At 48.9% G+C, this 16,058-nt stretch overlaps 1 protein-coding gene across 1 annotated transcript in view; it reads left to right on the top strand.

The window, feature by feature from the left end:
* Nucleotides 1–1,482: 1,482 nt before the first annotated feature.
* The window catches only part of ZAN (zonadhesin), a 39,649-nt gene continuing 25,073 nt past the window's right edge, over nt 1,483–16,058 (top strand). Inside the window, 16 exon segments of the mRNA XM_049111108.1 lie at nt 1,483–1,551; nt 2,023–2,119; nt 3,578–3,630; nt 4,465–4,611; nt 4,773–5,044; nt 5,229–5,316; nt 6,377–6,529; nt 8,490–8,654; nt 8,987–9,078; nt 9,270–9,348; nt 9,456–9,587; nt 10,130–10,398; nt 10,672–10,756; nt 11,221–12,398; nt 12,539–14,468; nt 15,238–15,422. Coding sequence (XP_048967065.1) covers nt 2,043–2,119; nt 3,578–3,630; nt 4,465–4,611; nt 4,773–5,044; nt 5,229–5,316; nt 6,377–6,529; nt 8,490–8,654; nt 8,987–9,078; nt 9,270–9,348; nt 9,456–9,587; nt 10,130–10,398; nt 10,672–10,756; nt 11,221–12,398; nt 12,539–14,468; nt 15,238–15,422 — 4,905 coding nt within the window. The 5' untranslated portion in view covers nt 1,483–1,551; nt 2,023–2,042.

Here is a 16,058-nt window from a genome sequence, read left to right as displayed (position 1 = left end):
TGATTTTTTTGAATTGTGGCAACATACTCATAATATAAAATTTACCTTCTTAACCATTAAATTTTTTTTAAGTTTTTAAAAATTTATTTAAGTCATCTCTACACCCAATATGAGGCTTGAACCCACAACCCCAAGATAAAGAGTCTCATGCTTTTCCAACTGAGCCAGCCAGGTGCCCCTCTTCTTAAGCATCTTTAAGTATACAGTTTAGTGGTATTAAGTACATTCACATTGTGCAACCATCACCACTGGTCATCCACAGAACCCTTTCATCTTCCCAAACAGAAATTCTGTCCTAATTAAACACTAATTCCCTATTCCCTGCAGCTACCATTCTATTTTCTGTTTCTATGAGTTGGACTACCGTAGGTACCTCATGTAAATGGAATCATATGATATTTGTCTTGTGTCAGGCTTGTTTCACTTAGCATCATGTTCTCAATGCTGTAGGATGTGTGAGAATTTCCTTCACTTTAAAGGCTGAATGATATTCCATTGTATGGAAACACCATATTTTGTTTGTTTTGTGGACTTTTGGGTTGTTCTCACCTATTGGCTTTGGTGAATAATGCCACCATAAACACGGGGATCCAGGTATCTCTTCCAAGTCTCTGCTTTCAATTCTTTTGGGAAGTGGAATTACTGGACCCTCCAGTAATTCTAGTTGTTTCTTTTTTTTTTTTTTTTTTTGAAGATTTTATTTACTTATTCATGAGAGACAACACAGAGGCAGAAACATAGCCAGAGGGAGAAGCAGGCTCCCCTCGGGGAGCCCGATATGGAACTCGATCCCAGGACCCTGGCATCACGACCTGAGCTGAAGGCAGATGCTCAACCACAGAGCACCCAGGTGCCCCGGTAGTTCTATTTTTAATTTTGGGGGAGCTTCATTCTTTTTAATACCTACTTACTATTCCTTCATATGAAAAATATTCCTTGACTATGATCCAACTTCGTATCTACTGGTCCACATTTAGGTAATCTCGATTTTTTTTTTCTATTTTAACCAATGCCACAATAATCATCTTTAAAATGCGCCCAGCTTTGGGCAAATACACGTGGATTTCTGTGGGGAGATTCCTAAAAAGGCAAGGTGGGGTCAAAGCCAGGCATGTTAGAAAGTTTGACAGCCACTGTCATATTACTTTCCAATAAGTTTTCACCAACCTACGGTCTTAGTATCAATGTATTTGAGCTTGTCTATCTACATCCTGGCCAACCCTCAATGCTTTCAATCTCTTAAATGGTGGTCAGTGTGACAGTTGTAGATTTGATTAGCATTTCTTATAACCAGTGAAGCAGAACATCTTTTCCGATGTTTACTGGCTGGTGGCACATCTTCCCGTGGGACTTGTCTTTTTTTATCCTTTACCAATCAGGGTTTCCAGTCCCACTTTATTTGATTTGCCAGTTGTTTTGCTGCTGTTGCCAGCTATAGAATTTTAGGTTTGAAATGATTTCTGTTGGAATTCTGTAGACAATGTTCCACGGCCTCTTAGAACCCACGGTTGCTGTTGAAAAGCCTGATGCCATGCTGATTCCTGATCCTTAGTATGTGACCTGTTTTTCTATCTGAAAGTGATTTAAGGGTTTTTTCTTTCTTCCCTGCTTCTCTGAAATCTCATGACATGCCTTCCGTGGGTGTCCTTGCATTCATCATATGAGACTTCTTCTAATCAAGAGACTTGTATCTCAGTCCCGGGAAATTTTCTTGTGTGGTTTCTCTTAAGTCATTTATTCTCTTTGGTCCTTTCGGTTTTGAACTCTTTTGGTTAGATGTTAGACCTCCCGGACTGCCGAGTCTCTTTTTCCTGTCTTTCTTGCTTTCCTTCCCTTCTGCTCTCATTTCATTTCTCTTCATTGGATTTCAAATTTCCACCCTGGTAGTTTCCATTTCCCAGAGCATTCCTGTGTTCTCTGATTGTCCAGTTTTCATGGCATCCTTCAAAGGCTGTCAAGCAAGGAGGGTCAAGGGTGGATAAAGTGGCCTGGGCTCACTGTACCTTCCCCCTCTCCCCTGAGAACCACCTCTGAGGTTCTGCATGGCTCCTCCAGTCTGGACTCTGGTGCTGTTGGTGGGGGCTGCCTGGGGCCAGGGCCACATGCCTACCCCTGTCAGGTAAGCTGGGCTCTGGGGATGATCAGGGGTGGCTCTGAGGGAGAGTGAGGGGCAAACCAAACAGGGGTGCAAGCAGGGTAATGATGAAGGGCACAGCCCTATGGAGGAAGAGGGTGATGAACAGGAATGGTGGTGGGGAGCCCTTCAGCCCAAGATCCTGGAACTTAGGGGTGTGAGAAGCTCAGTGGGAACAGGACAGAGCCCAGATGGGAGACAGAGGGGGGAGGCAAGGAGCTAAGGAGACAGAGAGGAGAGGTGGGGTCCTCAGAAAATGGGCTGAACCCAGGGCAAATTCAGCAGATAAGAGACTTCAAGGTAGAGGCAGCAAGAAATGAAGGATGGCTTGGTGTTCCTATAGGGGGAGAAAGGGCCATCCCTCTGTTATTTATTTATTTTTTTAGGATTGCATTTATTTGAGAGAAAGTAAGCATGAGCAGGGGGAGAGACAGAGGGAGAGGGAGAAGCAGACTCCGCAGAGCAAGAAGCCCGATGCAGTCTGGAATCATGACCTTAGCCACCCAGGCGGCCCCCTCTGTTACTCATCTCGTGTTCAGCAGCCTGTAGTTGGGGCAGTAACTCCCTGCCACCTACCCGGCAACATGGGACCCACATAGTCCCCATTCTCAGCCCAAAGGAAGGAGCTTCCCCAGGTGCCAACACTTAAGTACTCCTCCAGAATCTCCATTCATAGGAACAGGTTCCTTCTAGAGCTCAGCTCTACTACGCACACCACCTCGGACACAGATGAACCCAGGGAACCAGAGGCCATGTGAGGAGCTTGGAAGGGAGATGTTTTGTCCTTTTTTTTTTTTTTAAGATTTTATTTATTTATTCATAGACACAGAGAGAGAGCCATAGACACAGGCAGAGGGAGAAGCAGGCTCCATGTAGGGAGCCCGATGCGGGACTCGATCTCAGGTCTCCAGGATCACACCCTAGGCTGCAGGCGGCGCCAAACCGCTGTGCCACCAGGGCTGCCCTGTTTTTCCTTTTTTTTAGGAGATAGATGAGAATTTAATGTGAGGAGACTCAGTGACATTTTGAAAACCTTAAAGAAGTGGTGCTGGGTGGTTTAGTTGGTTAAGTGTCTGCCTTCGGCTCAGGTCATGATCATGGGGAGGGGGTCCTGGGATCAAGCCCCTCATTGGGCTCCCTGCTCTGCAAGAAGTCTGCTTCTCCCTCTTCCTCTCCTGCTCCTCCTGCTTGAGCTCTCTCTCTCTCTCTTTCTCAAATAAGTAAAATTTTAAAATCTTAATAAAAAAAGAAAGAAAATCTTAAAGAAGAGAAGTAAATATACATCCGCTGCCTGCAATTTGGTACAATATGGTTAACATGAAAGGAAATGTCTTCCACCTGTGACTACTCAGAAAGCTCACAATCATCAAGGCTTATGATTCTTGATAATGATAAATATTCCTCTTTTTTTCTCCTCTTTTTTTTCTCCCAATTAACGCCAAGGAAAGAGAAGCCTCCGGACTGGAAGCCAGCTGACCGCAGCTCTACGGATAACTGTGAGTTGGAAACCAGCACCATTCAGATTCCTCTCCTTCCCAGTGTGGCCACCTCCAGGGCAGGCCTTAGATGATGGATGCTGGAGGGAAAACATGCAGGAGTAGGAGTCCAAGCCCTACCTGGAAGAGTCTCATTCAAATTAACAATCTCAAATTGTCTGCACCGGAACGAATCCTGTCTGCCCGGCTGATTCCAGCCCCTGGGACCACACTTTGCGACCTCTGTCCTAGAAGTCATTCTGCCCTGTCCTCCGCCCTGAAATTCTCCTAAGGGATTATTTTTTTTTTTTTTAAGATTTTATTTATTTATTCATGAGAGACACACACAGAGAGAGAGAGAGAGAGAGAGAGAGAGAGGCAGAGACACAGGTAGAGGGAGAAGCAGGCTCCATGCAGGGAGCCCCACGCGGAACTCGATCCTGGGTCTCTAGGATCAGGCCCTGGGCCGAAGGCAGCACTAAACCGCTGAGCCACCGGGGCTGCCCCCCTTTTTTTTCTTTTTAAGATTTTATTTATTTGTTCATGAGAGAACAGAAATAGCAGAGAGAAACCGAGACACAGGCAGAGGGAGAAGCAGGGTCCCTGTGGAGAGCCTGATGTAAGACTCCATCCCAGGACCTTGGGATCATGCCCTGAGCCAAAGACAGAGGCTCAATCACTGAGCCACCCAGGTGCCCCCTCCTAAGAGATTCTTATTTCTTGGATTCTCTTGTCTAAAGTTCTGCTCTGGACTCTAAAGCTCCTTGTGGTTGCCTTCCCTGAGGTTAGCCACCCCCCAAACCCCGCTTTGGCCATCTCCCCTCTCCTGGCCTCAAAGTGGCCCTTTCTTCCCAGCTATTCTCACCCAGTGTGACTTTGAGGATGACGCCAAACCCCTCTGTGATTGGACCCAAGAGTCCACAGATGACGGGGACTGGATTCGAACCAGTGGGCCCTCCCCCACTGGCAGCACCGGTCCCCCCGGGGGGTACCCCAATGGAGGTGAGGAAGCCTAAGGTTGAGGGAGACAGCTGGGCAGGCAATGAGCACAGGGTGAAGGGAGGCAGCTGGAAGTGGACGCCGGGACCCTGGAAAGGAGGTGGGAGGGGCAGCCCTCAGGGGTGGCAGGACCTCCTCACCCTCCTCGGCTCTGCCTCTCCCAGAGGGCCACTACCTGCACATGGACTCGAACACCTTCCACCGTGGCGGGGTGGCCCGCCTACAGAGCCCCCCACTATGGGTGCAAGGTCCCCTCTGTGTGTACTTCGCCTACCACATGTTTGGGTTGTCGTGGGGAGCCCAGCTCAAACTGCTGCTGCTCAGGGACACCAAGAAAAAGCACCCCAGCCTGCTCTGGAAACACATTAACACCCAGAGGCCCTCCTGGATGCCCACCGCTGTCACCGTGCCTATGGGACTTGTCCTGCCCAGCCGGGTGAGAGCGAGGACAGAGCCTTGGACCCCCATAGGAATCCAGGTGGAGGCGGGGGGAGAGGGGTGGGCAGGAGGACCAGAGCACAGAGAGGGCTCAGGGCTGGGCCATCTGAATTCAGGAAGGACACTGGGAGCCTGAGGCAAAGGAGCTTACATGGTGGGTGGTCCCCTTCTTTCTCCCACAGTTGACGTTTGAAGGAATGAGGGGCAGCACGGCATACCTGGACATCTCTCTGGATGCCATCTCTATCCATCGGGGTTCCTGCAATCGGGGTAAGGCCCTGTTCCTCCTCCTCTTCTTTCTCTCTGCCTCTACCAACTGCCCAGGGTGGCAAAAGTAGCTCAGCAACCATGACGCTGCTTTCTCCCAGAGTTGAGGCTACTTGTTTCCCTCTACCTCCACATCTCATACTTTGAATCCTGAAAGCAGCCACACCTAAAGAGAGGGGTTTTTTTCTCTCTCTTTTTAAAAGATTTTATTTATTTATTTATTTGAGAGAGAGAGAGGGAGAGAGAGAGAGAGAGAGAAGGAAAGAAAAGGAACAGGGAGAGAGGGAAAAGCAGACTCCTCTCAGAGTAGGGAGCCCGATGCAGAGTTTCATCCTGGGATTCCGGAATCATGACCTGAGCTGAAGGCAGACACTTCCCTGACTGAGCCACCCAGGTGCCCCATAGAGGTTCTTTTTTTTTTTTTTTTTTTTTAAGATTTTATTTATTTATTCATGAGAGGCAGAGAGAGACAGAGAGACAGAGAGACAGAGACACAGGCAGAGGGAGAAGCAAGCTCCATGCAGGGAGCCCGACGTGGGACTCGATTCCGGGACTCCAGGATCACACCCTGGGCCGAAGGCGGCGCTAAACCGCTGAGCCACCTGGACTGCCCTAGAGTTTCTTTTTAAAACAGAGTTGTGGTAATACCTTTTCTAGATGAAAAACCATTCCAGTTTGCCCTGGGCTGTCCCTCTTTTTGCATTGAAAAGTCCTGCATCTTAGGAAACCCTCAGTTCCTGGCCAAAACTGGATGTCTGGTCACCCTGGTTGTTATTCCAGATTCACATAGGATTATGCTAGCTGCTCTCCCCATATGATTTAATTTACAGTGGTGGGTACTGTTCCCAATTATAGATGAGGAAATTAATGGGCAGCTTAAGGAATCTTCCCAGGAATAAGCCACTAAGGGATGAGGCTGTATCTGGCTCAAAAGCCCACCATGGCTCAGAGTAGGACATAGACTGGGACTCAGAATTCTGACCCCAAGCTGAGGCATACTCTTTGGAGCTGCATCCTCCTAGAAAAATCTAAATCCTCTCTTCTGCCTTCTTTTTCCCCTCAGTCTGCATGATGCAAACGTGTAGCTTCGACATTCCAAATGATCTCTGTGGCTGGAGCTGGATCCCGACAGCCTCTGGTGCTAAGTGGGTTCAGAAGAAAGGGCCGTCCAAGGTGCCAAACGTGGGGCCTGAGGATGATTTCTCTAGCCCTGGTAGTGAGTAATGGCCACACTTCTGCCTTTTGACTTTCTGGGCTTCTAGTGACCTCTGCAGGAGTTTACGATGTTTGCCTGACAACCATGCAATTCCTGCCCTGGGATGGCCTCGGCTGAACCCCAGCAACCTCAAACCTCTGTCAGCTCAAGTTACTCAGCAGAAAGCACATTCAGCTTCCCCCACTGCCATCCCATAAACTCTACCTGGCAGACCCAACACAGTCTGCTCCTCATCTTTCTCTGGAACCATTTATCCATTCATCCATTCATGTATTCATGTATTTGTTCATTCATTCATTCATTCATTCATTCATTCATTCATTCATTCATTCGTTTATTGAGCTCCTATGATATGCCTGGTGCTGCCCCAGGCCCTTGAGGTAGATTGGCTAACAAAATAAACTAGGAATGGCAGGACATGAGAGGAAGATGGTTCCTGAAACAGTAAAGAAATAAATTATATAGTGATAAAGTGAGAAGTACGATTGGAAAAATAAAAGTCAAACAAAATAAGGGGATTGGAATGCAGGGATACGGGGGTTGTAAGTTTTAAATGGAGTGGTCAGGGTAGGTCTCATTCAGGTCATATTTGAACATAAACTTGTAGGAGGTGAGGAAGTGATGAAGTGTACACACAGAGGGGAAGAAAGAACATTCTAAGCAGAGGTCCATGCAAAGGTCCTGAGGTGGCAGTGGGCTTGGGGGTGAAGGAGGTGCCAGATAGGGCAAGGGGCCACATGACTAGGATGGAGACCAGGAGCTCAAACCAGCCAGTCCCAGGAGGGATCACATGGAGCCAGACTAGACCAGATCACGTGGAACCTTAAAGGTCATCGTCAAGGGAGTGGCTTTTATTCTCTGTGGATGCGGTTGGGGAGCTTCTGCAGGACTTGCAGCAGAGGAGTGACTTAAAATGTTTAAAAGCATCACCTGGTCTGGGTTTTTTGCGTTGAGAATCCACTGAAGAGAACAGCCAATCGTACAGGCAAAGAGGCCATTTAGGGGGCTTCCCGGGCGATACTCTTCCTCTCCCACTGCATCCATGTCCATCTATTCCCTGCTTTCCTCCCACCACCTCACTGTGCTCTTGGCTGGGCTTTTCTTTCTTTCATTTTAAAGTAAGGCTCCACGCCCAGCATAGAGATCAAGACCTGAACTGAGATCAAAAGTAGGACGCTTAACCAAAGGCCTCAGTAAATGTTGGTGGTTGTTGTTTTAATTTTCTTTCTTTTTCCCTCTTGGCTCTTTCTATTTTTTCCATTTTCTCTTTGTTTCTCTCCCACTTCTTTCCACCAACCAGCTTATCCCAGCAATGTCCTCCTTGCATTTTCTTTCACCATTTACCATTTCCTTCCTTCCCCTTCCTCCTCCTTCCCTGTTGTTGCCTCTCTTTTCTCCCCATTCCCCTCACCCCAGCAACTCCTCTTTTCTGCCCTCCCGAAGCCCAGGCAGGACCATGTGGGAGTCAGGACCCAGCACCCTGCCTGCACAGCCTTATTCCCCTCCCCCGCTACCAGTTGCATCCCGGAGTGAGGTCCAGGCTGATTGGCTGTCTGAGCTGCTGGGGTTGGTGGGGTCAGGAGATGCCTACTTCTCTGTGTCCGGACCATTCTTTTCTCACCAGTCTGTGTGAATCAACTATGTCCAGTGGGTCAAGAGAGGAAGAGGATATGACTCTGGGTGACCTAAAGCATCGGAACCCAAGGGACAAGACTTTGGTTGCTGCTTCTGAGAGGATGCTGCATTTCCTATGGCAGTGTCTGCGTCCTTATCAGTCTTGCCAAGCATTTCTGGAAGGCTCCAAGGCCTCGGCCAGATGTAGGCCCACCTCAGTGCTGGCTGATCCTAGGCAGCTGTTGGGGCTGCCTAGGGCCAGGACCCCTGCCACCACAGGGCCCCACCCCTGTGCTGGACTCCCTCAATTTCAGCCACCCCACCTTACTGGCCTTTTACTTCATAGGTGGCTTCTACATGCTCCTGGACCCCAAGAATGCAAAACCAAGGCAGAAATCTGTCCTCCTGAGCCCCCTGAGACATTCCTCTGGCTGTATGAGCCTGTCCTTCCACTACATCCTCCGTGGCCAGTCACCTGGTGCAGCCCTCATCATCTACGCTGCCATCTTGGGTGAGACTGGCAGTTGCTGGCTTTACATTGACCTGAGGCTCATCTCCCAGGGTTGGGTTGACAGGAAAATATGGGACATTCCTCAGGGTCTAGGGAAATCTAGGATATACACAAGATTATTCCATGGAGTGGCATCAGGGAGCCAGGTCAGTGGCTTCTGGGAAAGCAGATACAAGTGCCAGGAGAGTGAGAGAGACGGATGTGCTTGCATTTGGGAGAGGAGAATACACTTCCAGATATTCCCTTTACTATTCATCTTCCAAGTACAGGTTTGAAGTCACTTTGCAGTCCCCTAAATGAGTCAATTCTCTCTGGGATTCCTTCCATTGCAGGCAGCATCCGGAAACACACTCTCTTCTCAGGACAACCTGGACCCAACTGGCAGCCTGCTTCCGTCAATTACACAGGCCAGGGACAAATTCAGGTACAGAGGAGCAGGAGGTCAGGACTCCTTGCACATGGTAGGCACCTTTGATACTGAAATGGATTGAGGGTCTGGACACTGGGAGCAGGGTGCCTGCGTTCCTGAATAGAGTTAAAATTAGATGGGCGGGGGGGATTGGGTCATTTGGATTGGTTTTTCACTTCCAGCCCCCTTACTCTCTCTCTCTCCAGTTCACCGTGGTGGGTGTGTTTGGAGAGACCCCAGAGCCAGCTGTGGCAGTGGATGCAATCAGCATTGCTCCCTGTGGGGGTGAGAGCAAGGCCCTGGTAGGACCAGATTGCTGGTCTGGGGGTGGGACCGGGGAGCAACAGAGACCATGGCCCAAATTGCTCACATCTCTTGTTTTGATCTCCTAGAGGGCTTTCCTCAGTGTGACTTTGAAGATGATGCCCATCCCTTCTGTGACTGGGCCCAGGTATCAGGGGATGGCGGACACTGGACCCGAGGAAATAAAAATATCCACATCCGGGGTGCAGGCAATTTCGGAGGTGAGGAGGTTGAGGATCCCTCAAGCCGATGAATTACTGAATCTTCTCCCAGCTAGGGGGTTGGCTGGTGTAATTGATTGAACAAGACATTGTAGGTGGTGAAGATCAGCCAGCAGGTGTTTGCTGGGAAGCTGTCGTAGGGCCTGGGCCACGGAGATGACAGAAGTAAAGTAAATTGAAGATTCTCATGGCTGTGCGGTCACTGAAACCCCCAGAAAATGCAGGCATCTCACTTCACCGAGCCCAGGGCTTCAAAATCCATAGTCTCATTTTCGGTCAAGACGTTTCCTGGTGTAGCCAGCAAAGGAGTCTGGGCTGCTGGTTTGTTTCCCTTTCTTTCTGATCCTGCCTTCTTCAGTTAGAAGTCCAAAACAAGCAGGGAGGGGAAAAAAAAGAAAAACATGCTGTAAAGTGGGGAGTTTGGGTGTTTCTATCCAACTCTCTGGAAAGCACAGTGTTGAGAGAGAAGACAACACTGGACTGTCCTGTGGAGGTTTGTCATCTTGCCCTTCTTTTGATTCCTGTCTTTTTTTCCCCTGAAGGTCCCTATATTTATGTGGAGGCTAACAAGTTCTCTGTGGCAGGCCAGTCTTTCAGACTGGTGAGTCGGCCCTTCTGTGCCCCGGGCGCGATCTGTGTGGAGTTTGCCTACCACATGTATGGCCTTGGAGAGGGCACTAAGCTCAGTCTCCTGCTGGAGAGTCCTGCGGGCAGTGCCCCATCTACTCTCTGGCACCGCACTGGGTCTCAGAGTCCCAACTGGCTGAACGCCTCTGTCACCATCCCGTTGGGGCATCAACAGCCCATGCAGGTGAGAGGCAGAGAGAGTGGCCCTGTCAGTGTCTGTTTGGAACATGGTGAGGGGGCGCTAATGCTTGGGTACCATGAGGGCTGAGAAGGTGGGCCTCTGGAAAGGGAGCCAAGCAGAGAGGGTATCTGACTCCTCAGAATCAGTGGGGGCAGAGTGGGATTCTGGGGCCAGAACAAGCTGACCTTCTGTCAGAGAACAGACTGTCCAGGAGAGTCCCTGCGCTGCCAGGGATTCACTTGCATTTTCATCTTCTCTGTCCCTCATTACCTTCAGCTGATACTTGAGGCCATCCGGGGTACCAACACTGCCTTTGTTGTTGCTGTGGGGTTTATCTTGATCAATCACGGGACTTGTCGAGGTAAGACAAAACCCAAGGCCCCAGAAAGAGGGCCAGACTCTGAGATGACCATCTCTTAGACTGTTGAAAATCAAGTTCTCTCTCATGCTTGAGCTTTGACACAGCTTTGTGTTCCATGTTCTGCCCACCTCTGTCTTCCTGGTCTTACCAGGATGCTTGCTTAAGTGAATGTGACTTTGATGCCATGAATTTCTGTGGGTTGGATCCACAACCCCTTACCTAGTAGATGGCAATCCTGAAGGGAGGACCGACATCCTGTTCGTGTTATGTATCCTGTATCTGGCACAATGCCTGGCATATATTAGGAGCAGTGTTTGTTGAGTATTTGTTAAGTGAGTGAAGATTGTGGTTGGAAGTAGGAGAGGTGTGAATAAGTTACCCATGAGCCACTCTTAATTCGAAGTGAGTGAAGAGGGTGATGGTATGATTTTGACTAAACTCCAGGGTTTTGTTTTTCTTTGCAGGAACAGTGCCAACAGTGTTTCCTTCCAAATCTCCAGTTTCCACCCTTGGCCCTTCTGAAATCCCTGTCTCCACAGGAAAACCTGTGACTACCACGGAAAAACCTATGGCCCCCACAGAAAAGCACACTGTCCCCAGTGAAATAGCCATTGTCCCCACAGAAAAACCCATGGTCCCCACAGAAAAAACCATGATCCCCACAGAAAAACCCATGGCCCCCTCCGGAAAAACTATGGTGCCCACAGAAAAACACACTATCCCCAGGGAAATAACCACTGTTCCTACAGAAAAATCCATAGCCCTCACAGAAAAACACACTGTCCCCAGTGAAATAGCCATTGTCCTCACAGAAAAACCTATGGCTCCCACAGAAAAACCTATGGCCCATACAGGAAAACACACTGTCCCCAGTGAAATAGCCTCTGTTCCCACAGAAAAACCCATGGCCCCCACAGAAAAACACACTTTCCCCAGTGAAATAGCTGCTGTTCCCACAAAACAACCCATGACTCCCACAAAAAAACATGCTGTCCCCAGTGAAATAGCTGCTGCTCCCACAAAAAAACCCATGGCCCCCACAGAAAAACACACTGTCCCCAGTGAAGTAGCTGCTGTTCCCACAGAAAAAAACATGGCCCCCACAGAAAAACACACCTTCCCAAGTGAAATAGCCACTGTCCCCACAAAAAAGCCTATGGTCCCCTCAGAAATGTTCACTGTCTCCTCAGAAAGACCCACCTTTCCCTCAGGAAAATCCACTGCCCTGACAGAGAAACTCACCATCTCCACAGAAAATCCTACCATGCCCACAGGAAAGCCCATTATTCCCACTGAAAAACCCAGTGTCCCCACTGAAGAGACCATTATCCCTTCTGAGGAGACCACTGTGCCCCCTGAAGAATCCACTATGCCCCCTGAAAAGTCCACTGTCCCGACTGAAGAGTCTGTTGTCCCTATTGAAGAGTCTACAATACCCTTTGAAGAGCCCACTATCTCCACAGAAGAGTCCACTGTCTCCACTGAAGAGTCCACAGGCCACCCTGAAAAGCCCAATATCCCCACTGAAGAGTCAGCTGTCCCCTTTGGAGAGTCCTCTATTTCCACAGAAAAGCCTACTGTCCATACCAAAAGGACCATCATCTCTACAGAAAAACCCACTATCCCCACAGAAAAGCCCACTGTCCGCCCCGAAAAGCCCATGGTCCTCACTGAAAGATCTACTGTTACCACAGAAAGACCTATAGTCCCCACAGAAAAACCCACCATCCCTACTGAAAGGACCACCATTCCCACAGCAAAACCCACCATTCCTGCTGAAAGGTTCACTATCCTACAGAAAAACTCACTGTGCCCACAACAAAACCCACCATCTCCACTGAAAGTTCCACTGTCCCCACAGAAAACCCAACCATTCCTGCAGAAAAACCCACCATCCCTACTGAAAAAACCATGGTTTCCACTGAAAGGCCCACCATCCCTACAGAAAAACCCACCATCCTCACTGAAAAGACCACCATCCTTACAGAAAAACTCACTGTCCCTACAGAAAAAACCACCACCCCCACAGAAAATCCCACCATCCCCACTGAAAAGACCACCATTCCCACAGAAAACCTCACCATCCTCACAGAAAAACCCACTATCTCCACAGCAAAACCCACCATTCCCGCTGAAAGGTTCACAATCCCTACAGGTAAACTCACTGTCCCCACAACAAAACCCACCATCTCCACTGAAAGTTCCACTGTCCCCACAGAAAACCCAACTATCCCTGCAGAAAAACCCACCATCACCACTGAAAAAATCATGGTTTCCATGGAAAGGCCCACCATCCCTACGGAAAAACCCATCATCCCCACTGAAAAGACCACCATGCCCACAGAAAAACCCATTGTCCCTACAGAAAAACCCATCATCCCCACAGAAAAATCCACTGTCCCTACAGAAAAACCCACCATCCCCACAGAAAAACACACTGTCCCCACTGAAAAACTCACTATCCCCACTGAAAAACTCACCGTCCCCATTGAAAAACCCACTGTCCCCACTGAAAAGACCATGGTCCTCATGGAAAAGACTACCGTCCCCACAGAAAAACCCACAATCCCCACTGAAAAGACTACCATTCCCACTGAAAAGAGCATCCCCACAGAAAAACCCACTGTCCCTACTGAAAAGCCCATCATCCTCACAGAACAGCCCACCATCCCCACTGAAAAGCCCACCATCCCCACTGAAAAGATCACCATTCCCACAGAAAAACCCACCATCCCCACTGAAAGGACTACCATCCTCACAGAAAGACCCATCATCCCCACTGAAAAGACCTCTGTCCCCACAGAAAGACCGACCATCCCCACTGAAAAGACGACCATCGCCACTGAAAGACCCACCATCACCACTGAAAAGACCTCTCTCCCCACAGAAAGACTCACCATCCTCACTGAAAAGACCTCCGTCCCCACAGAAAGACCGACCATCCCCACTGAAAAGACCTCTATCCCCACAAAGAGACCCACCATCCCCACTGAAAAGACCTCTATCCCCACAAAGAGACTCACCATCACCACTGAAAAGACCACCGTCCCCACTGAAAGACCCACCATCCCCACTGAAAAGACCTCTATCCCCACAAAGAGACTCACCATCACCACTGAAAAGACCACCGTCCCCACTGAAAGACCCACCATCCCCACTGAAAAGACCTCTATCCTCACAGAAAGACCCACCATCCCCACTGAAAAGACCTCTGTCCCCACAGAAAGACCGACCATCCCCACTGAAAAGACCTCTATCCCCACAAAGAGACTCACCATCACCACTGAAAAGACCACCATCCCCACTGAAAGACCCACCATCCCCACTGAAAAGACCTCTATCCCCACAGAAAGACCCACCATCCCCACTGAAAAGACCACCATCCCCACAGAAAGACCCACCATCCCCACTGAAAAGACCACCATCCCCACAGAAAGGCCCACCATCCCCACTGAAAAGACCTCTATCCCCACAGAAAGACCCACCATCCCCACTGAAAAGACCACCATGCCCACAGAAAGACCCACCATCCCCCTTGAAAAGACCACCATGCCCACAGAAAAATCTACTGTCCCCACTGAAAGGCACACAGCTACTACTACACCCCAGCTGAGTCCAACACTTGTACCAGTTGGGCCAACAGTCTTGGTGATGCCTTCTACTACTGCTCCAAGTACCTCTATGACCACTACAACCCCTAGGCCTACTCCAGGTATGTGATGGAGCACTGGACAAATGGCAGAAAGTAAGAGACTCTGAGTAGGAAAGAGAATAAGATAAATGTATGCTTCTAGCAGAAAACTGCAGTCCTAGAGGAGAGGTGAATGGGACATGGTAACTTTAGAAGAAATGAGGACCACCCTGACCAAGAGGGGAACAGGGCATAGGTTGTTGGGATGCAGGTTCTTGGGATCCAAGCCCTAGGCTTACAACGTCCTTTTTTAAAACAGAGATATAATTCGTATACCATAAAATCCGTCCTTCTAAAGTGTACAATTCAGTGATTTTTAATGCATTCATAAGATTGTGCAAACATTAGTTTCTAGTTCCTGAACATTTTTATCACCCCAAAGGAACCCCCTACCCATTAGCAGTCACTGAACATGCTCCTCAACCCCCACCATGCCCTGTCCCCGGGCAACCAGTAATCTACTTTCTATGTCTGTGAATTTGCTGGTTCTGGACATTGCGCACACGTAGAATGATGTCATGTGTGGTCTTTTGTGACTGGCTCCTTTCACCCAGTATCATGTTTTAAAGGTTCATTCATGTTGTAGAACTTCAAAAATTCATCCATATGTCAGATCTTCATTCCTTTTTATGGCTGAATCCTATGGATTTACTTCTTAGAGAACTTGAGTGTGGGAGTAGAGACAGAAAATCTCCCTGAACAAAGCAGTCGAGTGAAAAAAAAAAAAAACGAAAAAACAAAAAAACAAAGCAGTCGAGTGAAGGCTTGACGCAGGCTGTTTCCCTCTTAGCGAAGTGCCCCCCAAATGCCCACTACAATCCCTGTGCCTGCCCAGCATCCTGCGAGAGACCTAAGCCCAGCTGTGGGCCCCTTTGCAAACCCGGCTGTGTCTGCAATTTTGGCTTTTTGTTTCGTGAATCCAACTGCATCAGAGCCTCTTCCTGTAACTGCTTCTACAACAACAAATCCTATAAGGTAAGACCGCCGGGATGCCAAAGCCCCTAAGGGAGATTGCGAGTGGGTTCTGACCCCACCTGCTCCCCAAGGGAGATGAATTCCAATCCATAGGACAGTCCCAAGGGGCCAGCTCACAAGCAGCAGTTACACAATGGCAGAGTGATTCTTTGCAAATGTGGCTTTTTGTTGTCATCTCTGTTCATGCGATAAATATTTGCTAAGTACCCACTTTGGTCCAGCTAGGCTAGGCTGTACAGAAGCTGCCATCATCCCATAGTCCTGTGCTTTAGACAGCTGGGTGGTCCAAGGCCTTCATCTCTACCTTGAGGAAATCTGGGGGTCCCTGCATATACAGAGAGCCCTGGATGCTGGCTAGAGCTTCAGGCATGTTTAGGGCAGAACACAGCATTCCAGAATCTTCTTCCAAGGAAATTTGCAAATCCTATCAAAACAGAGGAGTTACTGTTCTTGTCTCCCCTAATTGGTGGCCCTCCTGGGAAGAATCAATGTAAGCAGAGGCTCTGAAGGGACACAGGATCTGGGCCCGCGCTGTCCAAAAAGAATAGCATGCAAGCCACACACATTATTTTAAATTTCCTAATAGCCACATTTTTTTTTTAATTTTTATTTATTTATGATAGTCACACAGAGAGA

Source organism: Canis lupus, chromosome 6 (assembly GCF_003254725.2).
Source record: "Canis lupus dingo isolate Sandy chromosome 6, ASM325472v2, whole genome shotgun sequence".
Classification (NCBI taxonomy): domain Eukaryota; kingdom Metazoa; phylum Chordata; class Mammalia; order Carnivora; family Canidae; genus Canis; species Canis lupus.
This window is presented reverse-complemented; position numbering and strand designations above follow the sequence as displayed.